The 20,382-nt window shown below is 39.5% G+C and overlaps 1 protein-coding gene across 2 annotated transcripts in view; it reads left to right on the top strand.

Moving 5' to 3' along the window:
* The first annotated feature begins 18 nt into the window (after nucleotides 1–18).
* BRWD1 (bromodomain and WD repeat domain containing 1) overlaps nucleotides 19–20,382 on the top strand; it is a 117,030-nt gene continuing 96,666 nt past the window's right edge. For both annotated transcript variants that reach the window (XM_024758380.1, XM_024758379.1), the window contains exons 1-2: nucleotides 19–112; nucleotides 19,280–19,430. In XM_024758380.1, coding sequence (XP_024614148.1) covers nucleotides 19,343–19,430 — 88 coding nt within the window. In that variant the 5' untranslated portion in view covers nucleotides 19–112; nucleotides 19,280–19,342. The remainder of the gene's footprint in view (nucleotides 113–19,279; nucleotides 19,431–20,382) is intronic.

The raw sequence follows: 20,382 nt of genomic DNA, 5'->3' as shown, positions 1-20,382 counted from the left end.
CCCCGCCCGGCCCCGCGCGGTGGTCACTCGTGTGCGTCTCGGGTCTTTGCAGTTGCTGCCGAAGAGGTTGGATTGGGAGGGCAACGAGCACAACAGGAGCTACGAGGAATTGGTGAGAGTTTTGACATTTCCATCCCGGTGTTTCCGACCGCCCGCCCCCCGCCCCCTTTTCTGGTCTCCTGCTGGAGGGGCGAAGTGACCGAGCGGCGCTCGGAGGGGGCGGGAGGGCGGCCCGGGCGTCACCGGGACGACGGGACTCCCCCCTGTAGGTAGTATTTTGCTTTGGGGTGGCCGGGTTTGTTTGGGTAGGAAACGGCTCCGGGGGGCGAGGTGGCGGGGTGGGTCCCCAGGTGCGGTGCTTCTGGTGAGAGCCGGGGGCGCGCCAGCCATTCAGCGAGCTGCTCTCATCCGTGTTTCTCCTGAACCCGACTTGTAACTCGACCTGTGATTGGTCTTCCTCTTTTTGCCCCGCCCATCTTCTCCAACCACTTGTTCCTAGGAATAGAAGCTTCGGTGTCTGAAAGGTGGAGAAATGTTCCTCTTTTTTCCCCCAGCAGAGTAATAAAAAATCTTGGCTGCTGTGAGACTGTGCCGCTCCTCCAATACTTGTGCCGCTGTAAACTGTGCCACACTTGTTGAATGCCTTAGGAAAGTTAATGTGATGAATTTTTACGTTGCTGTTTGGTGTATGTTACTTAATATAGGCTCTAAATACGCAGTTTCTCTTTCTGGAGCACCATTTAACGTAGATTACAGTTCTCTTTCCATTGTATTTTGTCGTCTTTTTTAGTTGCTCTCACAGTATATGATTTGGTTTGATTCACTTGTTTTGTCCTTAGTGAAATAAAACATTTTTCAGGAAAATATTTTTCCAATTTGTATATTAGGACAAAGGATTTCTTTAGTTGCCAGGTCATATTCAGCATCTTGTATGCACAAAACAACTGGGGGGAAAAAAAAGAGTTCCTGAATGATTTTTTACCACAGTTCTAATACCTGCAAGCAGAAGTTGGTAGAATATGATCACCATTGTTGAATTATACAAAAGAACAGAAATAGGGGGATTTGTTATCTGTATGTGAACAGTTAAGTATTTTTTTAAAAACTTAATTGAAGTATAGTTGATTTACAATGTTGAGGTAATTTGTGCTATACAGCAAAGTGATTCAGTTATATATACGTTCTTTTTCACATTTCTTTCCATTATGGTTTGTCACAGGATGTTGAATCTAATTCCCTGTGCTCTACAGTAGTACCTTGTTGTGTATCCATCCTCTATATAATAGTTGGCATCTGCTGACCCCAAGCTCCCAGTCCTTCCCTCCACTACTCCCCCTCCCCTGTGGCAACCACAAGTCTGTTCTCTGTCTGTGAGTCTGTTTCTGTTTTCGTAGATACTGAACACTTCTGTGTTAACAGTTAAAGTTGGTTGAATGTAACAAAAGATTCTATTTCAATTTCCAGTTTTAATATTTGCCTTCCTAGAGTTTTTTTGAAGCAAACACTTAAAAGTGAATATTTTCAAGCAAGTGAGCTCTAAAGGTTCTGTATCATGGCAGTTTTTATGTTTTCTTGAGTTTGACATTTTGAGACATAAGGAAATGTTTAAAGGAGTGCTCCGTTTTATTGCTTTACTCCTGTTATTAGGTGAAAACAGTGTTGTCAATGAAGCAGAAAAGCATTAATATTTTTTAAATTTATTTTTTATTGAAGTATAGTTGAATTACAATGTGTTAATTATTGCTGTACAGCAGAGTGACTCAGTTATACACATATATACATCCTTTTTCATATTTTGCATCATGGTTTATCATAGGACATTGACTGTAGTTCCTGTGCTGTACAGTAGGACCTTGTTGTTTATTCATTCTGTATATACCAGTTTGCACTGCTAATTCCAAACTCCCAATCCAACCCTCTCCCACCTCCCTCCCCAGAAAAGTATCATTGACATGACAGTGCAGTCATGCTGCTGAAGAGAAAATTGCTTACATTTTGAAATAAGCATAATGCTGTAACTACTGGAAAAGTTTCTTTAAAAATAGATTTGTATATTTTTTGGCTTTTGCTGGTAGAATTGCTTAAAACTTAAAATTCTGCTTTAAATTATTCAGAATCTCTCTTTGTGATATATCCCTATGATGTGGCTGCGACATATGTCTTCTCATTGTCTGGATGATTTGTCTGATGGGTATCCTCTTCCTCCTTTACCTTCCTGCCTTCTCCTCTCCCAGCACTAAATGGTAGAGGATGAGTTTCCTGTATAGAGAATTATTCTTTTGTCAAGGGTATGAGTAGCTTCTAGTTCTCCAACAAAGTCTCCTTTTTTTAAAAAAAAATATTTTAAGAAGTGTTTAAATATACACAAATGAGAATAATGTAATGAATCTGCATATATCATAAACAAATTCATTAGCAATTTTTTTTTTTTTTCTTTTGGCCTCACCCTGTGGCATGTGGAACTTCCCTGACCAGGAATTGAACCTGCGCCCCCTGCAGTGGAAGCACGGAGGCATCACCATTGGACCCCTGGGGAAGTCCCCCAATTTGCTATACTTATTTATTTTTTTATATTTGGCTTGAATTGGGCTTCAGAAGTTCCATGCATTGGGCCAAAATTAAACCTCTTTTTATCTTGCATAGTATTTTTTCCCCCGTGCTGTTGATTTACTGAAGAGACTGAGTTATTCTGTAGAATGTTTCACATATTGGTTTTGTCTGATTGTTTCTTATAATGTTGTTTGTTTCTTTACTTTGTTTAATTTATTCCTTTTTCTCAGTAGTTCGCTTTCTTGGATCAGAACCACCTGGGAGCTTTATAAACTCTGGATGCCCAGGCTATGCTCCAGACCAGTTAAATAAGAATCTTTGTGGTGGGGCTGGACATTACTATTTTTTAAAGCCTTTCAGGTGATTCCCATATCACTGTTTACAAAGATACAGTTTATCTTAGACTTGTGACCATGCTGTTATTCCAGCATGTACTTTGGAAGTAAGAATGTTTTTGATACTTCTCAGGAGAATTGAGACTAGTTATCTCTCAATACCTAACCCTGGATTAGCAGTTGGGCCTGTGAATTTAATTGGAATTTTTATGATTTATAGGTGGTGAAGAAAGGGGAAGAGTGAAATAGAAGTATAGAACTGGGTATGGGAATTGGGAAGGACTAGGTTTGTAAAAGGAGGGGTGTATTTAAAAAGGGGAAAGTGATTTGATATAGTTTGTGATTGAGCAACATGATAGATCAATTTTTGTAGGCAATCTCTTAACCAGAAAAAAAAAAACATCAGAAGATTCGTATAGTGTAGCCTGTCATTAGGGGATTTATCGTCATTAAGTTGTCATTTATTTATTTTTGGTTGCGTCCAGTCTTCGTCCCTGTGCGTGGGCTTTCTCTGGTTGTGGCGAGCGTTGCGGTGACTTCTCTTGGTGCACAGCACGGGCTCCAGGAGCATGGGCTTCAGTAGTTGCAACACGCAGGCTCAGTAGTTGTGGCTTACGGGCTCTAGAGCGCAGACTCAGTAGTGGTGGCGCACGGGCTTAGTTGCTCCGCGGCATGTGGGATCTTCCCGGACCAGGGCTCGTGTCCCTTGCATTGGCAGGCAGATTTTTAACCACTGTGCCACCAGGGAAGTCCCTTGATATATATATTTTAAAATAATGTTTGAGTAGGCCTTTTGTGTGAGGGAAAGTCTTCAGAGTTATTTGTATTGAAATCAGTATCTGGTTTATTAGAATTGTAAGTGGTCATAGTTTTTAAACTTTTATGTTCATTTACAAATTTTAGAAGTCTAGTAACATATAGGAACAAGTATATTTGTTTTTACATTTTGATTAGTGTTTAATTTGTCACAAGAATTAAACCTTAAAATATTTAACACCAACTTAATATTAATTAAATTTCCTTGGGGGTTTCCACACTATATATGCAAATAGATGATGATTTTAATCTATAGATGTCTCAAGATGGCAAACATAAGATCTAAGCATAATCTTTCTAAGAATTTAACTGTTGTAAGTATATTATTTATTTATTTATATATTTGCCTGCTCCATGCAGCACGCGGGATCTTAGTTCCCCAACCAGGGATCGCACCTGTGCCCCCTGCAATGGAAGTGCAGAGTCCTAACTACTGGACCACCAGGGAATTCCCAGTATATTTTTATTTTATTTTATTTTATTTTATTTATTTATTATAAATTCATTTTAATTTATTTATTTTTGGTTGCCTTGGGTCTTTGTTGCTGCGTGCGGGCTTTCTCTAGTTATGGCAAGCGGGGACTACTCTTCTTTGTGGTATGAGTGCTTCTCGTTGTGGTGGCTTCCCTTGTTGCGGAGCACGGGCTCTAGGCATGTGGGCTTCAGTAGTTGTGGCATCTGGGCTCACTAGTTGTGGCGCATGGGCTTAGTCACCCCGCGGCACGTGAGATATTCCTGGACCAGAGTTCGAACCCGTGTCCCCTGCATTGGCAGCTGGATTCTTAACCATTGTGCCACCCGGGAAGTCCTATTTTATTTGTTTTTATTTTAAAAAAAATTATTTATTTATTTATTTGGCAAAATCGGGTCTTAGTTGCAGCATACGGGATCTCTCATTGTGGCGCGCAGGCTCCAGAGCTTGCGGGCCCAGTAATTGTGGTGCGTGGGCTTAGTTGCCCAATCAGGGATCGAACCCATGTCCCCTTCATTGGAAGGTGGATTCTTAAACACTGGACCACCAGGGAGTCCCGTAAATGTATTTTAAATTTATTGTAGCAAATTATTCTTTTTTACTCTTACAAACATTAAAAATAGTTCAGTTATTACAAAACTTGTTACTATATCAGAATAACTGTAACTTGCACAAGTGTATCCATACTTCTTTTCTTCATCTCTGCTTATTTGTCAACCTTCCTCGGTTTATGAATTCACTGTCCAAACCAAGGGGAGAGTGGTATTACCATCTTGAGCTCCCTACTGGATTAAGGACTCAGGTTATGATTGAAGATTATGACTCAGGTCTTGAAATTTGGGTGCACTGCCACATAGACTCTACTGTAGTCTCAAATTGAGCCTTTTTTTAAAAAATAGCAAGGCTACTTATTTACCCATTTAAAACAAAACAACTCCTGGGACTTCCCTGGCGGTCCAGTGGTTAAGAATTCCCTCTTCCACTGTAGGGGGCATGGGGTCGATCCCTGGTTGAGGAACTAAAATCCCATATGCTGTACTGCACGGCCAAAAATAAATAAATAAAACTCTGTTTTCCCCACCTGTATTGCAATTAGTCACATTACCATTTTATTTTCATTGTGGGATTCTAAAGACCCTTCATCCTGAGTGCAGCTTATTTCTTTCCTCTCTGTAGGGATTCTGCATTTTCTTTGTACTTGACTATAGAGATCTATCATTCTACAGGCATTTCATTGACAACACTTGGGAACACTTAATGATCATGGTAGTGTGATGATAAGTTACAGTCTAGCAATAGAGCAGTATTAAATCAGAAATTTGGGTTTTGGTGCCAGGTGGCTAGGCTGTAATCTTGACTTTTTAGCATTACTTACTAGATGTTCTAAGGCAGATTATTTAATCTCTACCTCAGTTCCTCGATCTGCAAGACAAGGGTAATAATAATTGTATCAAAGTGTTGTTGTGAACCTTATATGGAAATAAATGATTTTGCAGTGTTTATTAGTAACAATGTTGATAGGACAGTAAGTCATAATATTGTTAGACTTCCCCTTCACCTAATTTATATTTGTAGGGTCTTATGAAATAACAAAATACAGTCTTTATGAGCTCTAACACTTGTATGAATGATACCTGGTATTCACCCTTATGGATGACCACAGAGTAGGAAGGGGAACGGCAGTCTCTATACCTTAGTGCTGGGTAATGGTAGTGGTGTCACTATCTGAGTCACTTAGCCTTGACTCTGCTACTTTATTATTTATTATTTACTTAATTTTTTGGCTGTGTCGGGTCTTAGTTGCGGCGCACAAACTCTCTCTAGTTGTGGCACACAGGCTCAGCAGTTTGCACGGCCTTAGTTGCCCCGTGGCTTGTGGGATCTTTGTTCCCCAACCAAGGATGGAACCCGCATCCCCTGCATTGGAAGGTGGATTCTTAACCACTGGACCACCAGGGAAGTCCCTTGACTATGCTACTTTAAAAGAGAATAGTTATTAGTTACTTTGTTTTCATAGGCTCATCTAATCATAACAGTTATTTTCCTCTAAAGCAGGGGTCTCTAACCCCTGTGCTGAAGAGTGGTACCTGTCTGAGGCCAGTTAGGAACTGGGCCGCACAGTAGGAGGTGAGTGGCAGGCAAGCGAGAGAAGCTTCATCTGCCGCTCCCCATTGCTCCCCATCACTTGCATTATGCTTGAACCATCCCCCCACCAACTCCCCCCCTCACCGCGGTCTGTGGAAAAATTGTCTTCCACGAAACTGGTCCCTGGTGCAACAAAGGTTGGGGACCGCTGCTCTAAAGGACAAAGGTCATGTGACGTTTTTCCTTTCAAATTGTCTAAATCCTTACAGTTTTTAAAAAATCTCCTCGCTATGTGGAGTATCTGTCTCTCTTTTTTTTTTTTCCTTAGTTCTTTACTTTGAAGCTATGTTATTAGGTGCATACAAATTCCAAACGTATCTTCCTGTTTAGTTGATCCCCCTCCTTCTTTCAAATGGACTTAATTTTTTAGAGCAGTTTTGGGTTCATAGCAGAATTGAGTGGAAGATACAGAGATTTCCCATATACTCCTGCTCCCATAAATGCATAGTCTCCCTCATTATCAACATCTCCCACCAGAGTGGTACATTTATTGCAGTTGATGACTATTTTGACATACCATGCTCATCCAAAGTCTATAGTTTATGTTAGTGTTCTCTTACATTTACATTCAGTGCTCTTGGTATCTCTTACATTTACATTCAGTGCTCTTGGTATTGTACAGTCTGGGTTTGGACAAATGTACAATGACATGTATCCACCAATATAGTATCATAGAGTAATTTTACAGCCCTAAAAATCCTTTGTGCTCTGCCTAAATATCTGTCCCTTCCTCCCTTCCTCCCTCCCACTGATGTTTTTGCTGTCTCCAGTTTCACCTTTTCCAGAATTTGACCCTTATTTTATTTTTATTATTTTAAAATTTATTTATATTATTTTTATTTGTTTTTGGATGCATTGGGTCTTTGTTGCTGCACACGGGTGTTCTCTAGTTGTGGTGAGTGGGGGCTACTCTTCGTTGCGGTGTGTGGGCTTCTCATTGCGGTGGCTTCTCTTGTGGAGCACAGGCTCTAGGCACGCGGGCTTCAGTAGTTATGGCTTGCGGGCTCTAGAGCGCAGGCTCAGTAGTTGTGATGCATGGGCTTAGTTGCTCCGCGGCATGTGGGATCTTCCTGGACCAGGGCTCGAATCCATGTCCCCTTCACTGGTAGGCGGATTCTTAACTGCTGCGCCACCAGGGAAGCCCTGACCCTTTTTTTTTAAAATTAGGAAATACTCTCTCTTCATACTTCTTGCCTTAAAGTCTAACATTGCCTCGTGTTAGTGTAGCCAGCCCAGCTTTCTTTTGGTTAGTGATGGCGTAGTATTTTTTTTTTTTTTTATCCTTTTACTTTTGGTATTCCTGGGGTCTCATTTTTAAAGTGTGTCTCCTGAAACAGCATGTAGTTTTATTCAGTCTTTTAGTTGGAGTGTTTAAACCATTTGTATTTAATATAATTACTTAAACATGATTGTGTTAGACCTACCAAGTATCTGTTTTATATATGTCCCATTTATTTTTCCTCTCTTACTTTCTTTTGGATTAAGCAGCTGTTATTCTATTTTTTTTATTGCTTTTCCATAATATATCTTTTTATTGTTTTAGTGGTTACCCTAGAGATTATAATATGCATTACCATTTACTTTAGGTACTTTAACCACTTCTCATATAAATGGAGTTAAAACTATTAGTTGTCACCCTCTTGTCCTTTGGGCTATTAGCATATTTTACTTTTACATATGTTATAAATTTTTCCAGATGTTATTGTAGTTGTTTTATTTTATTTTTTTTGGCCACACTGCACAGCATGCAGGATCTTAATTCCCCGACCAGGGATCATACCCGCATACCCTGCATTGGGAGTGCGGAGTCTTAACCACTGGACCACCAGGGAAGTCCCTGTAGTTGTTTTAAAGTCAATTTTCATTTGCTTATCCACCTGTATATCTTTCCTGGTATTTTTAATTCCTTCCTGTCTTTCCATGCCTCTTATATGTGATTATTTTTTCTTCAGTCTCCACAACTTATTTTGGTATTTCTTTTAATGAAAGTTTGTTGGCAGTGACTTCAGTTTTCCTTTTTCTTTCTTTTTTTTTTGGTTTGAAAACGTCTTTGTTTTGACTTTATTTTTAAAAAATATTTATTTTTTGGATTTATTTATTTTCTTAATTTTTGGCCATGTCTGGTCTTAGTTGGCGGCACGTGAGATCTTTCATTGTGGCGTGCGGTCTCTTTGTTGCGGTGCTCAGGCTTCTTTGTAGTTGTGGCGTGCGGGTTTTCTCTCTCTAGTTGTGGCTTATGGGCTCCAAGGCACGTGGGCTCTGTAGTTTGCGGCATTCGGCCTCTCTCATTGAGGTGCGTGAGCTCAACAGTTGTGGCGCGTGGGCTTAGTTGCCTTGCAGCGTGTGGGATCTTAGTTCCCCGACCAGGGATTGAACCCGCCTCCCCTTCATTGGAAGGCAGGTTCTTTACGAGTGGACCATCAGGGAAGTCTCTTGACTTTATTTTTAAGGTATTTTTTTAAACTTTTAAATAATTTTTACTCATTATTAAAAAAATATTTTAAAAAAATCTTTTCATTTATTTTTGGCTGTGTTGGGTCTTTGTTGCTGCGCGCTGGCTTTCTCTAGTTGTGGCGAGTGGGGGCCACTCTCGGTTGTGGTGTGCAGGCTTCTCATTGTGGTGGCTTCTCATTGCAGAGCATGGGCTCTAGGTGCACGGGCTTCAGTAGTTGTGCGCAGGCTCAGTAGTTGTGGTGCACGGGCTTAGTTGCTCTGCGGCATGTGGGATCCCCCTGGACCAGGGCTCGAACCTGTGTCCCCTGCATTGGGAGGCAGATTCTTAACCACTGCGCCACCACAGAAGCCCAGATTTTTTTTTTTAATTCATTAGTTTGTTTTTTTTTGGCTGTGTTGGTTCTTCGTTGTTGCGCGTGGGCTTTCTCTAGTTGCGGCGAGCAGGGGCTACTCTTCCTTGCAGTGTGCGGACTTCTCATTGTGGTGGCTTCTCTTGCTGTGGAGCACGGGCTCTAGGCACGCAGGCTTCAGTAGTCGTTGCACGTGGGCTCAGTCGTTGTGGTTCGTGGGCTCTAGAGTGCAGGCTCAGTAGTTGTGGTGCATGGGCTTAGCTGCTCTGTGGCATGTGGGATCTTCCCAGACTAGAGATCAAACCCATGCCCCCTGCATTGGCAGGTGGATTCTTAACCACTGCGTCACCAGGGAAGCACCAGGACTATTTTTTTAAGGAAGTACGTTTATTGGCGGTTGATAATTCATCTTTTCTGAACTGCCTTTTTATATCTTTTATCTGCTTTTCCCCTGCTGTCTTATTGTTTTGCAAGAATTCTCTATATGTTAGGTTATTCTTTGGTCTGTCACATATTCTAAATTCCTCTTTCCAGTTTGCAGGTTGCTTTTTAGTTTTCTTTGGAGGTTTTGTTTTTAGAGGTTTAAGATTTTTAACTTTTTACATGTCTTAATCTTTATTTTGCTTTTATGGTTGTTCTTAAACCATACTTCCTGTACTAGAAAATTATAAAGGCAATATTATGTATTTACTCATTTATATTTTTCCTAGGTCATTTATAATTTCTTTTTAAAAATTTTTATCGTTTTATTTTTTTAAAATAAATTTATTTTATTTATCTTTGGCTATGTTGGGTCTTTGTTGCTGCATGTGGGCTTTCTCTAGTTGTGGTGAGCGGGGGCTACTGTTCGTTGCAGTGCACGGGCTTCTCATTGTGGTGGCTTCTCTTGTTGCGGAGCATGGGCTCTAGGCTCATAGGCTTCAGTAGTTGTAGCTCACAGGCTCAGTACTAGTGGCTTGCAGGCTCAGTAGTTGTGGCTCGTGGGCTCTAGAGCACAGGCTCAGTAGTTGTGGTGCACGTGCTTAGTTGCTCCATGGCATATGGGATCTTTCCGGACCAGGGCTTGAACCTGTGTCCCCTGCATTGGCAGGCGTATTCTTAACCACTGCACCACCAGGGAAGCCCATAATTTCTTTTTAAATGTTTTTATGTAGAGTTTATTTTAGCATTTGGTTGGTATGATATATGGATCTAGCCTTTTCCAGATTGTCAGTCAGTTTGCAGGTAACATCTGAGTCATCTTCTTTCTCTGCAGAGAATGCAGTCATTATCATTTTCTAAGTTCTTTCTGACTTTCCTCCGTGGACTTCTTCTGTTCTTGTGACATTCTGTACTATTTTTATGATTGAACTTTTTTTTTTTTTAACGTCATTATTGGAGTGTAATTGCTTTGCAGTGATGTGTTAGTTTCTGCTTTATAACAAAGTGAATCAGCTATACATATATATATATCCCCATATCCCCTCCCTCTTGCGTGTCTCTCCCACCCTCCCTATTCCACCCCTCTAGGTGGTCAGAAAGCACCGAGCTGATCTCCCTGTGCTGTGTGGCTCTTTCCCACTAGCTATCTATTTTACATTTGGTAGTGTATATATGTCCATGCCACTCTCTCACTTCGTCCCAGCTTCCCCTTCCCCTTCCCCGTGTCCTCAAGTCCATTCTCTTCGTCTGCGTCTTTGTTCCTGTCCTGCCCCCACGTTCTTCAGACCAATTTTTTTTTTTTTTTTAGATTCCATATATATGTGTTAGCATACGGTATTTGTTTTTCTCTTTCTGACTTCACTCTGTATGACAGACTCTAGGTCCATCCACCTCACTACAAATAACTCAATTTCGTTTCTTTTTATGGCTGAGTAATATTCCATTGTATATATGTGCCACATCTTCTTTATCCATTCATCTGTTGATGGACACTTAGGTTGCTTCCATGTCCTGGCTATTGTAAATAGAGCTGCAAGGAACATTGTGCTACATGACTGTTTTTGAATTATGGTTTTCTTAGGGTATGTGCCCAGTAGTGGGATTGCTGGGTCATATGGTGGTTCTATTTTTAGTGTTTTTTTTTTTTGTGTGTGGTACATGGGCCTCTCACTGTTGTGGCCTCTCCCGTTGAGGAGCAACAGGCTCCAGACGCACAGGCTCAGCGGCTCCACGACATGTGGGATCTTCCCGGACCGGGGCATGAACCTGTGTCCCCTGCATCGGCAGGCGGACTCTGAACCACTGCGCCACCAGGGAAGCCCTATTTTTAGTTTTTTAAGGAAACTCCATAATGTTCTCCATAGTGGCTGTATCAACTTATATTCCCACCAACAGTGCAAGAGGATTCCCTTTTCTCCACACTCTCTCCAGCATTTACTGTTTGTAGATTTCGTGATGATGGCCATTCTGACTGGTGTGAGGTGTCCATGTTGGCTGTGGGTTTGTCATATATGGCCTTTATTATGTTGAGGTAAGTTGATTGAACTTTGTAATATGTAGTCAGCATTGTAGGTCAAAAAGAAGGTGGTCATTAAATACATTGTGTTGTGCTTTAAGGTGTTAGGGAATTAGGAAGGAATTGGTTTTGAACTATACCTTAACCAATAGCTGTGTAGCCATGTATGCTTTCTGGTCTTGTATTTGGGAAATAATATTTCTGTTCTAAATTATTTAATTGCATTTACTTAAGTATTTTAGACATTTCAAGGCTCAGCACCTGAACCTTTCACTCTCCACCAAGTACATTTCTTTTATTTGATTCTTTGTAAACTCTTGATTTATGTTTGTATTGCACTTTATGAATTTGTTTTAAAGACATAGCTAAAGTGAATAGGTTTTATTTCTTCTGGTCATTTGGAATAGGACAGACTTCTGGGTGAAATAACTGAGTCTGGCTAGGAGATGTTTTACATTGATGTTGAAATCTATGGTCTTTACTATGTACATGTGGCTGAAATTGTTATTTGACCAAGAATATTTATTATTTCATATCTTCTGTAGGCTATACATGTGTAAAATTCATGCATTTTAAAGTGCCTGTTTCGGGAATTCCCTGGCGGTCCAGTGGTTAGGACTCTGTGCTTCCACTGCAGGGGGTATAGGTTCTATCCCTGGTCAGGAAACTAAGATCCAACAAGATGCGTGGCACCAAAAAAAAAAGTGTGCCTGTCTCTTCTGTTTTAATACATCTTGTTAAACAGTATTTTTAAAAAATGAAGTTTAACTTCTTTGGGAATATTTGTGTCTTCATTAAGTTCCATATGCAGTGGTCCCCAACCTTTTGGCACCAGGGACCAGTTTCATGCAAGACAGTTTTTCCACGGGGTAGGGGGAGATGGTTCAGGCGGTAATGCGAGTGATGTGGAGCGGCAGATGAAGCTTCGGTCACTCGTCCGCTGCTCACCTCCTGCTCTGTGGCCCTCTGACGGTCCTCGGCCTGGGGGTTGGGGACCCCTGCCATATAGGATCCATACTTTAATTAGTCTTTGCACATTTTGATCATTCTGCTAAGAAAATTCTGTCATTTTGATTTGGTACAACAAAAATCTCAAGATGAGTGTTTTCTTTTCAGAAGTAAGGTGATTTATGTCTAAAGTCCCTGAGAATTTTGCATTCTGTGTTTTATTCTTTTCAGCTGATCTGATGGTAGTTCAAGAAACAGCAGGAGAACTCCCTGTCAAGTGTATCAGAAACCTTATGGGAATTACCTGGTGGTCCAGTGGTTAGGACTTGGTGATTTCACTGCTGGGGCCCGGGTTTGATCCCTGGTCGGGGAACTAAGATTTCACAAGCTACGTGTTGACCAAACAAACAAAAAAGAATATCAGAAGTTTTAGTTTTTTTTCTCCTGAATAGTTTGTAAGTTGGAAAAGCTTATATGGTCTAGAAACAGGGGTCATTGTTTTGCTAAGGGAGGAAGAAAATATTAATAGATTGCACAGAAATGCTAACTAAGGATGTGTCCGGGCAAGGAAACTGAGAAGAAATCTCCTGAGGCAGGGCACCGTTCCTGTAAAAACTCTCCTCCCTAATAAAGTAGTCACAGGAAGAAAGAATCCTTCCCTTCCGGCATTTCCAGGGTATGATGGCAAGAGCTGCAAAAACCATCCAGCAACGTAAAAACTAAGAGTCTGAGGGGAAAAAAGCCAAAATGTCAAGGCTGCCGAAGCAGAAAGACACGCTCTTTAATGACACCATTAGATCACTGCATCGATTCCATCTACAGACTTGTAAGACACCATTACATATCTTTATTATTACTTAAGCCACTGCTTTGCAGCAAATGGAGTATTCAACAGCCTATTTTCATGTGCTGCGCAATCTTACAAATCATAAAAACATGTCCACCAATCTGAATACCTGTAACAAAGTCACCCACCAGCCATCTCAGTAAAGTGAGGCTTGTCTGGAAAATGCTATTAATGCTGACTTCAGTGTTGGCTAAGCAAGCAGTCTCTGCTCTGGGAAGCTAAAACTGGTTAACTTTTTTGAATTAAAATACATTGAAATGCTTTTAAATGAAGGATCTTCATGCCAGCACTAGAACATTTCTCTGCCTAGGTCCTTTTGTAAATACTGTTAAGCTCCTTTTTCCTCTTATTTATATAGGAATATTCTGCCATTGACTACTAAACTTGCACTTTTTATTTATTTATTTATTAAAATTTTAAAAAATTACTTTGGCTGTGCCATGACTGAGTTGGCGACACGCGGGATCTTTAGCTGGGGCATGTGGACTCTTAGTCGTGGCATGCATGTGGGATCTAATTTCCCAACCAGGGATCGAACCTGGGCCCCCTGCCTTGGGAGCATGGAGTCTTACCCACTGGACCACCAGGGAAGTCCCTAAACTTGCACTTTTTAAATAAAGAAGAATGTCTGTCTCATCAGAAGCTGGGGGGAATTTCTTAAGCAAGGAAGACACCAAATTTTTTTTTTTTTTATAAAAGGCAGTGCTTTCTGTCACTTCTTATGTTTCATTGTTATACTGTACTTTTCATTGTTATAGGAATTATGATATGGTAGTTTACTTACATGTTTTCTGTTGTAGGATTTCTAGGTGTAGCTTAAAATAATTTGAGGGAAAGCTAAAGATTAGACAGGTACATATTAAAGATATTAAATATTTATTCTAGATCCTGATTAGATTACAGCATCCCAAACTTTACAGAAAAAGCTACTTTTCCCCATAACGTTCCAATTATTTATTTATTTAATTTTTGAATTTTATTTTTTTATACAGCAGGTTCTTATTAGCCATCCATTTTATACACATCAGTGTATACGTGTCAATCCCAATTGCCCAATTGCCCAATTCATCCCACCACTCCCACCCCCTGCCGCTTTCACCCCTTGGTGTCCATACGTTTGTTCTCTACTTCTGTGTCTTACTTTCTGCCCTGCAAACCAGTTCATCTGTACCATTTTTCTAAGTTCCACATATATGTGTTAATGTACGATATTTGTTTTTCTCTTTCTGACTTACTTCACTGTGTATTGACAGTCTCTAGATTCATCCACATCTCTACAAATGACCCAATTTCATTCCTTTTTATGGCTGAGTAATATTCTGTTGTATATATGTACCACATCTTCTTTATCCATTTGTCTGTTGATGGACATTTAGGTTGCTTCCATGACCTGGCTATTGTAAATAGTACTGCAGTGAACATTGGGGTACATGTGTCTTTTTGAATTATGGTTTTCTCTGGGTATATGCCCAGTAGTGGGATTGCTGGGTCGTATGGTAATTCTATTTTTAGTTTTTAAGGAACCTCCATACTGTTCTCCACAGTGGCTGTGTTAATTTACATTCCCACCAACAGTGCAAGAGGGTTCCCTTTTCTCCACACCCTCTCCAGCATTTGTTGTTTGTAGATTTTCTGATGATGCCCATTCTTACTGGTGTGAGGTGATACCACATTGTAGTTTTGATTTGCATTTCTCTAATAATTAGTGGTGTTGAGCAGCTTTTCATGTGCTTCTTGGCCATCTGTATGTCCTCTTTGGAGAAATGTCTATTTAGGTCTTCTGCCCAGTTTTGAATTGGGTTGTTTGTTTTTTTGGTATTGAGCTGCATGAGCTGTTCGTATATTTTGGAGATTACTCCTTTGTCTGTTGATTCATTTGCAAATATTTTCTCCCATTCTGAGGGTTGTCTTTTCGTCTTGTTTGTAGTTTCCTTTGCTTTGCAAAAGCTTTGAAGTTTCATTAGGTCCCATTTGTTTATTTTTGTTTTTATTTCCATTACTCTAGGAGGTGGATCAAAAAAGATCTTGCTGTGATTTATGTCATAGAGTGTTGTGCCTATGTTTTCCTCTAAGAGTTTTATAGTGTCTGGTTTTACATTTAGATATCTCATTCATTTTGAGTTTATTTTTGTGTATGGTGTTAGGGACTGTTCTAATTTCATTCTTTTACATGTAGCTGTCCAGTTTTCCCAGCACCACTTATTGAAGAGACTGTCTTTTATCCATTGTATATCCTTTCCTCCTTTGTCATAGATTAGTTGACCATAAGTGCGTGGGTTTATCTCTGGGCTTTCTATCCTGTTCCATTGACCTATATTTCTGTTTTTGTGCCAGTACCATATTGTCTTGATTACTGTAGCTTTGTAGTATTGTCTGAAGTCAGGGAGTCTGATTCCTCCAGCCCCATTTTTTTCCCTTAAGACTGCTTTGGCTCTTTGGGGTCTTTTGTGTCTCCATACAAATTTTAAGATTTTTTGTTCTAGTTCTGTAAAGAATGCCATTAGTAATTGGCATTCTGTAAAGAATGCCAATAGGGATTGCATTGAATCTGTAGATTGCTTTGAGTAGTATAGTCATTTTCACAATATTGATTCTTCCAATCCAAGGATGTAGTATGTCTCTCCAACTGTTTGTATCATCTTCAGTTTCCTTCAACAGTGTCTTATGGTTTTCTGCATACAGGTCTTTTGTCTCCCTCGGTAGGTTTATTCCTAGGTATTTTATTCTTTTCGTTGCAGTGGTAAATGGGAGTGTTTCCTTAATTTCTATTTCAGATTTTTCATCATTAGTGTATAGGAATGCCAGAGATTTCTGTGCATTAATTTTGTATCCTGCAACTTTACCAAATCCATTGATTAGCTCTAGTAGTTTTCGGTGGCACCTTTAGGATTCTCTATGTATAGTATCATGTCATCTGCAAACAGTGACAGTTTTACTTCTTTTCCAATATGTATTCCTTTTATTTCTGTTTCTTCTCTGATTGTCTTGGCTAGGACTTCCAAAACTATGTTGAATAATAGTGGTGAGAGTGGGCCTCCTTGTCGTGTTCCTGATCTTAGAGGAAATGCTTTCAGTTTTTCACCATTGAGAATGATGTTTGCTGTGGGTTTGTCATATATGGCCTTTATTATGTTGAGGTAGGTTCCCTCTATGCCCACTTTCTGGAGAGTTTTATCATATATGGGTGTTGAATTTTGTCCAAAGCTTTTTCTGCATCTATTGAGATGATCATATGGGTTTTCTCCTTAAATTTGTTAATATGACTTTTTTTTCTTCAGTTTGTTAATTAGTCAGGTTATCTAGACCCTACTACCACTTTCTGTAACCCAGGGCTTGAAGGGGCTTGTGCTCACAGCAGTATTTGGTGATAATGATAGTAATACAGTGATTCTAGGATAGTTGCTGATAAACTTTCTGAGACTGAATATGCCTGCGAAAAACAAGATGGTAGAGAGATGGGCTGTTTGACCATTGAAGGGACTTTGTTTCTGGCTTTACTTCTGAGGACCTTGTGTAACTGTGGCTTACTCATTGAAGTTGCTGTTAGAAACTGTTACTAACGTTCATATCTAGGACTTGAAAATATTAAAGGAAAATTAGCTATTTATTATATTGATTTTTGTCAATATGATATTTTTAAAAATTCGGGACCATTTTTTCTTTTCTTTTTTTTTTTTTTTGGTCTGTATTGGGACTAGAACCATATTATTTTTCAGATACACCTTATTTTGTACAAAAATAGGATAACCGCCCCCCCCAATCTTTGATTATGTTATCTTTGATTTGATTTTGTTAGAATCCTCAGAAAAGCAGAGAATCTGTAATTCTCTTTATGGGAGTTGATAGCTGCTGGATGGAGTCCATGTTCCTATAGTATCTGGACTTTGTCTTTATCTACTTGCCTATGTTGAAGTCTTCTTTTTTTTTTTGCGGTATGCGGGCCTCTCACTGCTGTCGCCTCTCCCGTTGCAGAGCACGGGCTCCGGACGCGCGGGCCCAGTAGCCATGGCTCATGGGCCCAGCTGCTCCGCGGCACGTGGGATCCTCCCGGACTGGGGCGCGAACCCATGTCCCCAGCATCGGCAGGTGGACTCTCAACCACTGTGCCACCAGGGAAGCCCTATTTATTTTTTTGAGGTATAATTGACATAATAAACTGAACATAAAGTGTTGAAGTTGATAAATTTAGATGTGTTACGTGTACCGTGACCCAACACCTCAGTGAAGATAGTGAACATACCTATTACACCCAAAAGTTTCCTGTTTTTTTTTTTTTTTTTTTTTTTTTTTTGCGCGGTACGTGGGCCTCTCACGGCCGTGGCCTCTGGGCGCGCAGGCTCAGCGGCCATGGCTCACGGGCCCAGCCGCTCCGTCGCACGTGGGATCCTCCCGGACTGGGGCACGAACCCATGTCCCCTGCATCGGCAGGCGGACTCTCAACCACTGCGCCACCAGGGAAGCCCAGTTTCCTCTTCTTTATAATTCTTCCTGCTTATCTACCAGCCCCCAGTTACCTGTGACCTGCTTTCTGTAACTATATATTAATTTGCATTTTCTGGAGTTTTATATAAATGAAATCATATAACATGCGCTCTTTTTTCTGGCTTCTTTCAGCATAATTATTCTGATATTCATCCACGTCGTTGTGTGTTATTAAATTTTTTTATTGCTGAATAGTATTCCATTGTACAGACATACAGTAATGTGTGTAGGCATTCACCTGTTAATGGACATTTGGATTGTGTTCACTTTGGGCCTCTTAAAAAGTAAGCTGTTCAAGAACATTCACATACAAACCTTTATGTGGATGTGTGCTTTCACTTTTCTTGGGTAAACACCTAGGAGTATTATAGCTAGATAATATGGTAATGTATGTGTTACTATTAAAAACGCTACCCCATTGTTTTCCACAGCGATTGTTCTGTTTTACGTTTTCACCAGCAGTTTCTCTGCATTTTTGCTGATTTTGGTCTGGTCAGTCTTTAATTTTAGCTATTCTCGTAGGTGTGTAGTAATATCTTATTATGATTTTAATTTGTGTTTCATCAGTTACTGGTGATGTTGAGCGTCTTTTCATGTGTCTGGTTGCCATCTGTATGTCTTCTTAGGTGAAGTGTCTAGTCAAATCATTCTTAAAAATTAGGTTTTTTAAAATAGTGTTGATAGTTCTTTATATATTCTGGATACAAGTCCTTTATCAGATATATGTTTTGCCAATATTTTCTTTCAGTTTGTGGTTGTCTTTTCATTCCCTTAACAATACCTTTTGAAAAAACAGAAGTTGTTAGCTTTGCTGAAGTCCATTTTATCGATTTGTTCTTTTGTGGATTATGCTTTTGGTGTCATTTTAGAAATCTTTGCCTAACATCAGGTCATAAAGAGTTTCTCCAATGTTTTCTTTTACAAATTTTACGGTTTTAGATGATACATTTAGATCTATGATCTGTCTTGAGATAATTTTTATTTATTGTGTGATGTATACATTAAAGTTAATATTATAATTATTTTTTGGCAAATGGGTATTCATTTGTTCTGGCACCATTTGTTGAAAAGATTATCTTTTTTTTTGTACCTTTGCCAAAAATCAGTTGTTCTTATATAACAAGTCCTGAAATCAGGTATTGTTAACAGCCCTCAACTTTGTTCTTTTTCAAAGCTGCTTTGACTTTTCTAAGCCATTTGCATATACATTTTAGAATAAAATTGTCAATTTCTACAAAAAAAGCCTACTGGGGTTTTGATTGGGATGGCTTTGAATCTGTAGATTAATTTACTGCTTATTTCATTCTTTAATTTCTCTCAGCAGTGTTTTGTAGTTTTCCTTGTACATGTTTTTCACATGTTTTATCAGACTTATCCCTAAGTATTTATATTTTTTGAAACTCTTGTAAAAAATGTTGTTTTTGAAACTTGCTCTCCAATCAGGTCTTGTCCAATAAGCATGTGGCTCCTGATCATCTGTTGCAAATCTGCCAGCGCATCGGTCCCATGTTGGATAAAGAAATTCCACCCAGTATTTCAAGAGTCACTTCTTTACTTGGTGCAGGAAGGCAGTCTTTGCTACGTACAGCAAAAGGTACCTTAATTTGAAGAAGTGTTCTGCTTTGTATTACTAGCTTAATAATTATTATAATTGTGAAGTAATGTAAGCATTGTGGAAGAAAGGTGATATGTAACTAAAAACCATGCTGTGGACTATAAAATTCTCTGCGTTTAGCATAGATGTTGAATTTTATTACATCAGTGTTTAATGGGTCCTTCTGCATTTAAAAAATGATAAAGGTATAGATGTTAAGCTTAAAAGCTTGAATTTATTCTGAGATGTGTTTGAGGTTTTATCAATGTGAGTTCTTATTTTTCCATTTTGTAGCTCACTTATAACTTCATTGAATGTAATTGTATGTGTCTAATAAACTCTTTAAATGCTAGAAGTATTTCACTTGATATTTAGATTCTGAAGCCCTTTTATAAGGGGAAGTGATTTTCTAAATTTGGTAGCAGTTTGAAAATGAGCACCAAAAATGTACAAATGCATGGTTCTTTTTCACCAGTTTAATTTTTTTGCGAAATTATGTGGTAGCAAAATGTTTGGAATTGCTGTTCTTTTTCTGTTAGCTTGGTATAAATTACTTAGACTCAGTATATGTATGTGATATGATCTATGTATACAACGTGGCTTAACTGCTAATGGGCAAGAATGTTGGCTCTTCTGATCCTGAGTATACGTCAAGTTCATCCCTCATGATTATTTTTAAGATCTGTTGCTGACGTGATGCTGCCTCTTAGATGCTCCACCAGTATAAAGTTTGACTGAGAAAGAACAACCCTTCCTCTTGGTTCCTTGCCAGACTGGTTTGTCAGCTTTAGTTGTTTCTCAGTGCTCTTATGGTCATGCCACACTGTGGCTTCAATCAGGAAACTGTTCGTATTCTTCCTTTTTCTGTGTCCCTATTCACCTTGTAATTATTCTGTTTTAGGTTGTTATATAGTAGTTGCCTGGGTAGCCTGTTTTCCTGTTTTCTTTACTT

Source organism: Neophocaena asiaeorientalis, unplaced genomic scaffold, assembly GCF_003031525.2.
Source record: "Neophocaena asiaeorientalis asiaeorientalis breed wild unplaced genomic scaffold, Neophocaena_asiaeorientalis_V1.1 scaffold45, whole genome shotgun sequence".
NCBI lineage: Eukaryota > Metazoa > Chordata > Mammalia > Artiodactyla > Phocoenidae > Neophocaena > Neophocaena asiaeorientalis.
Note: the sequence above shows the minus strand (reverse complement) of the source record. Positions and strands in the feature narration are given on the sequence as shown.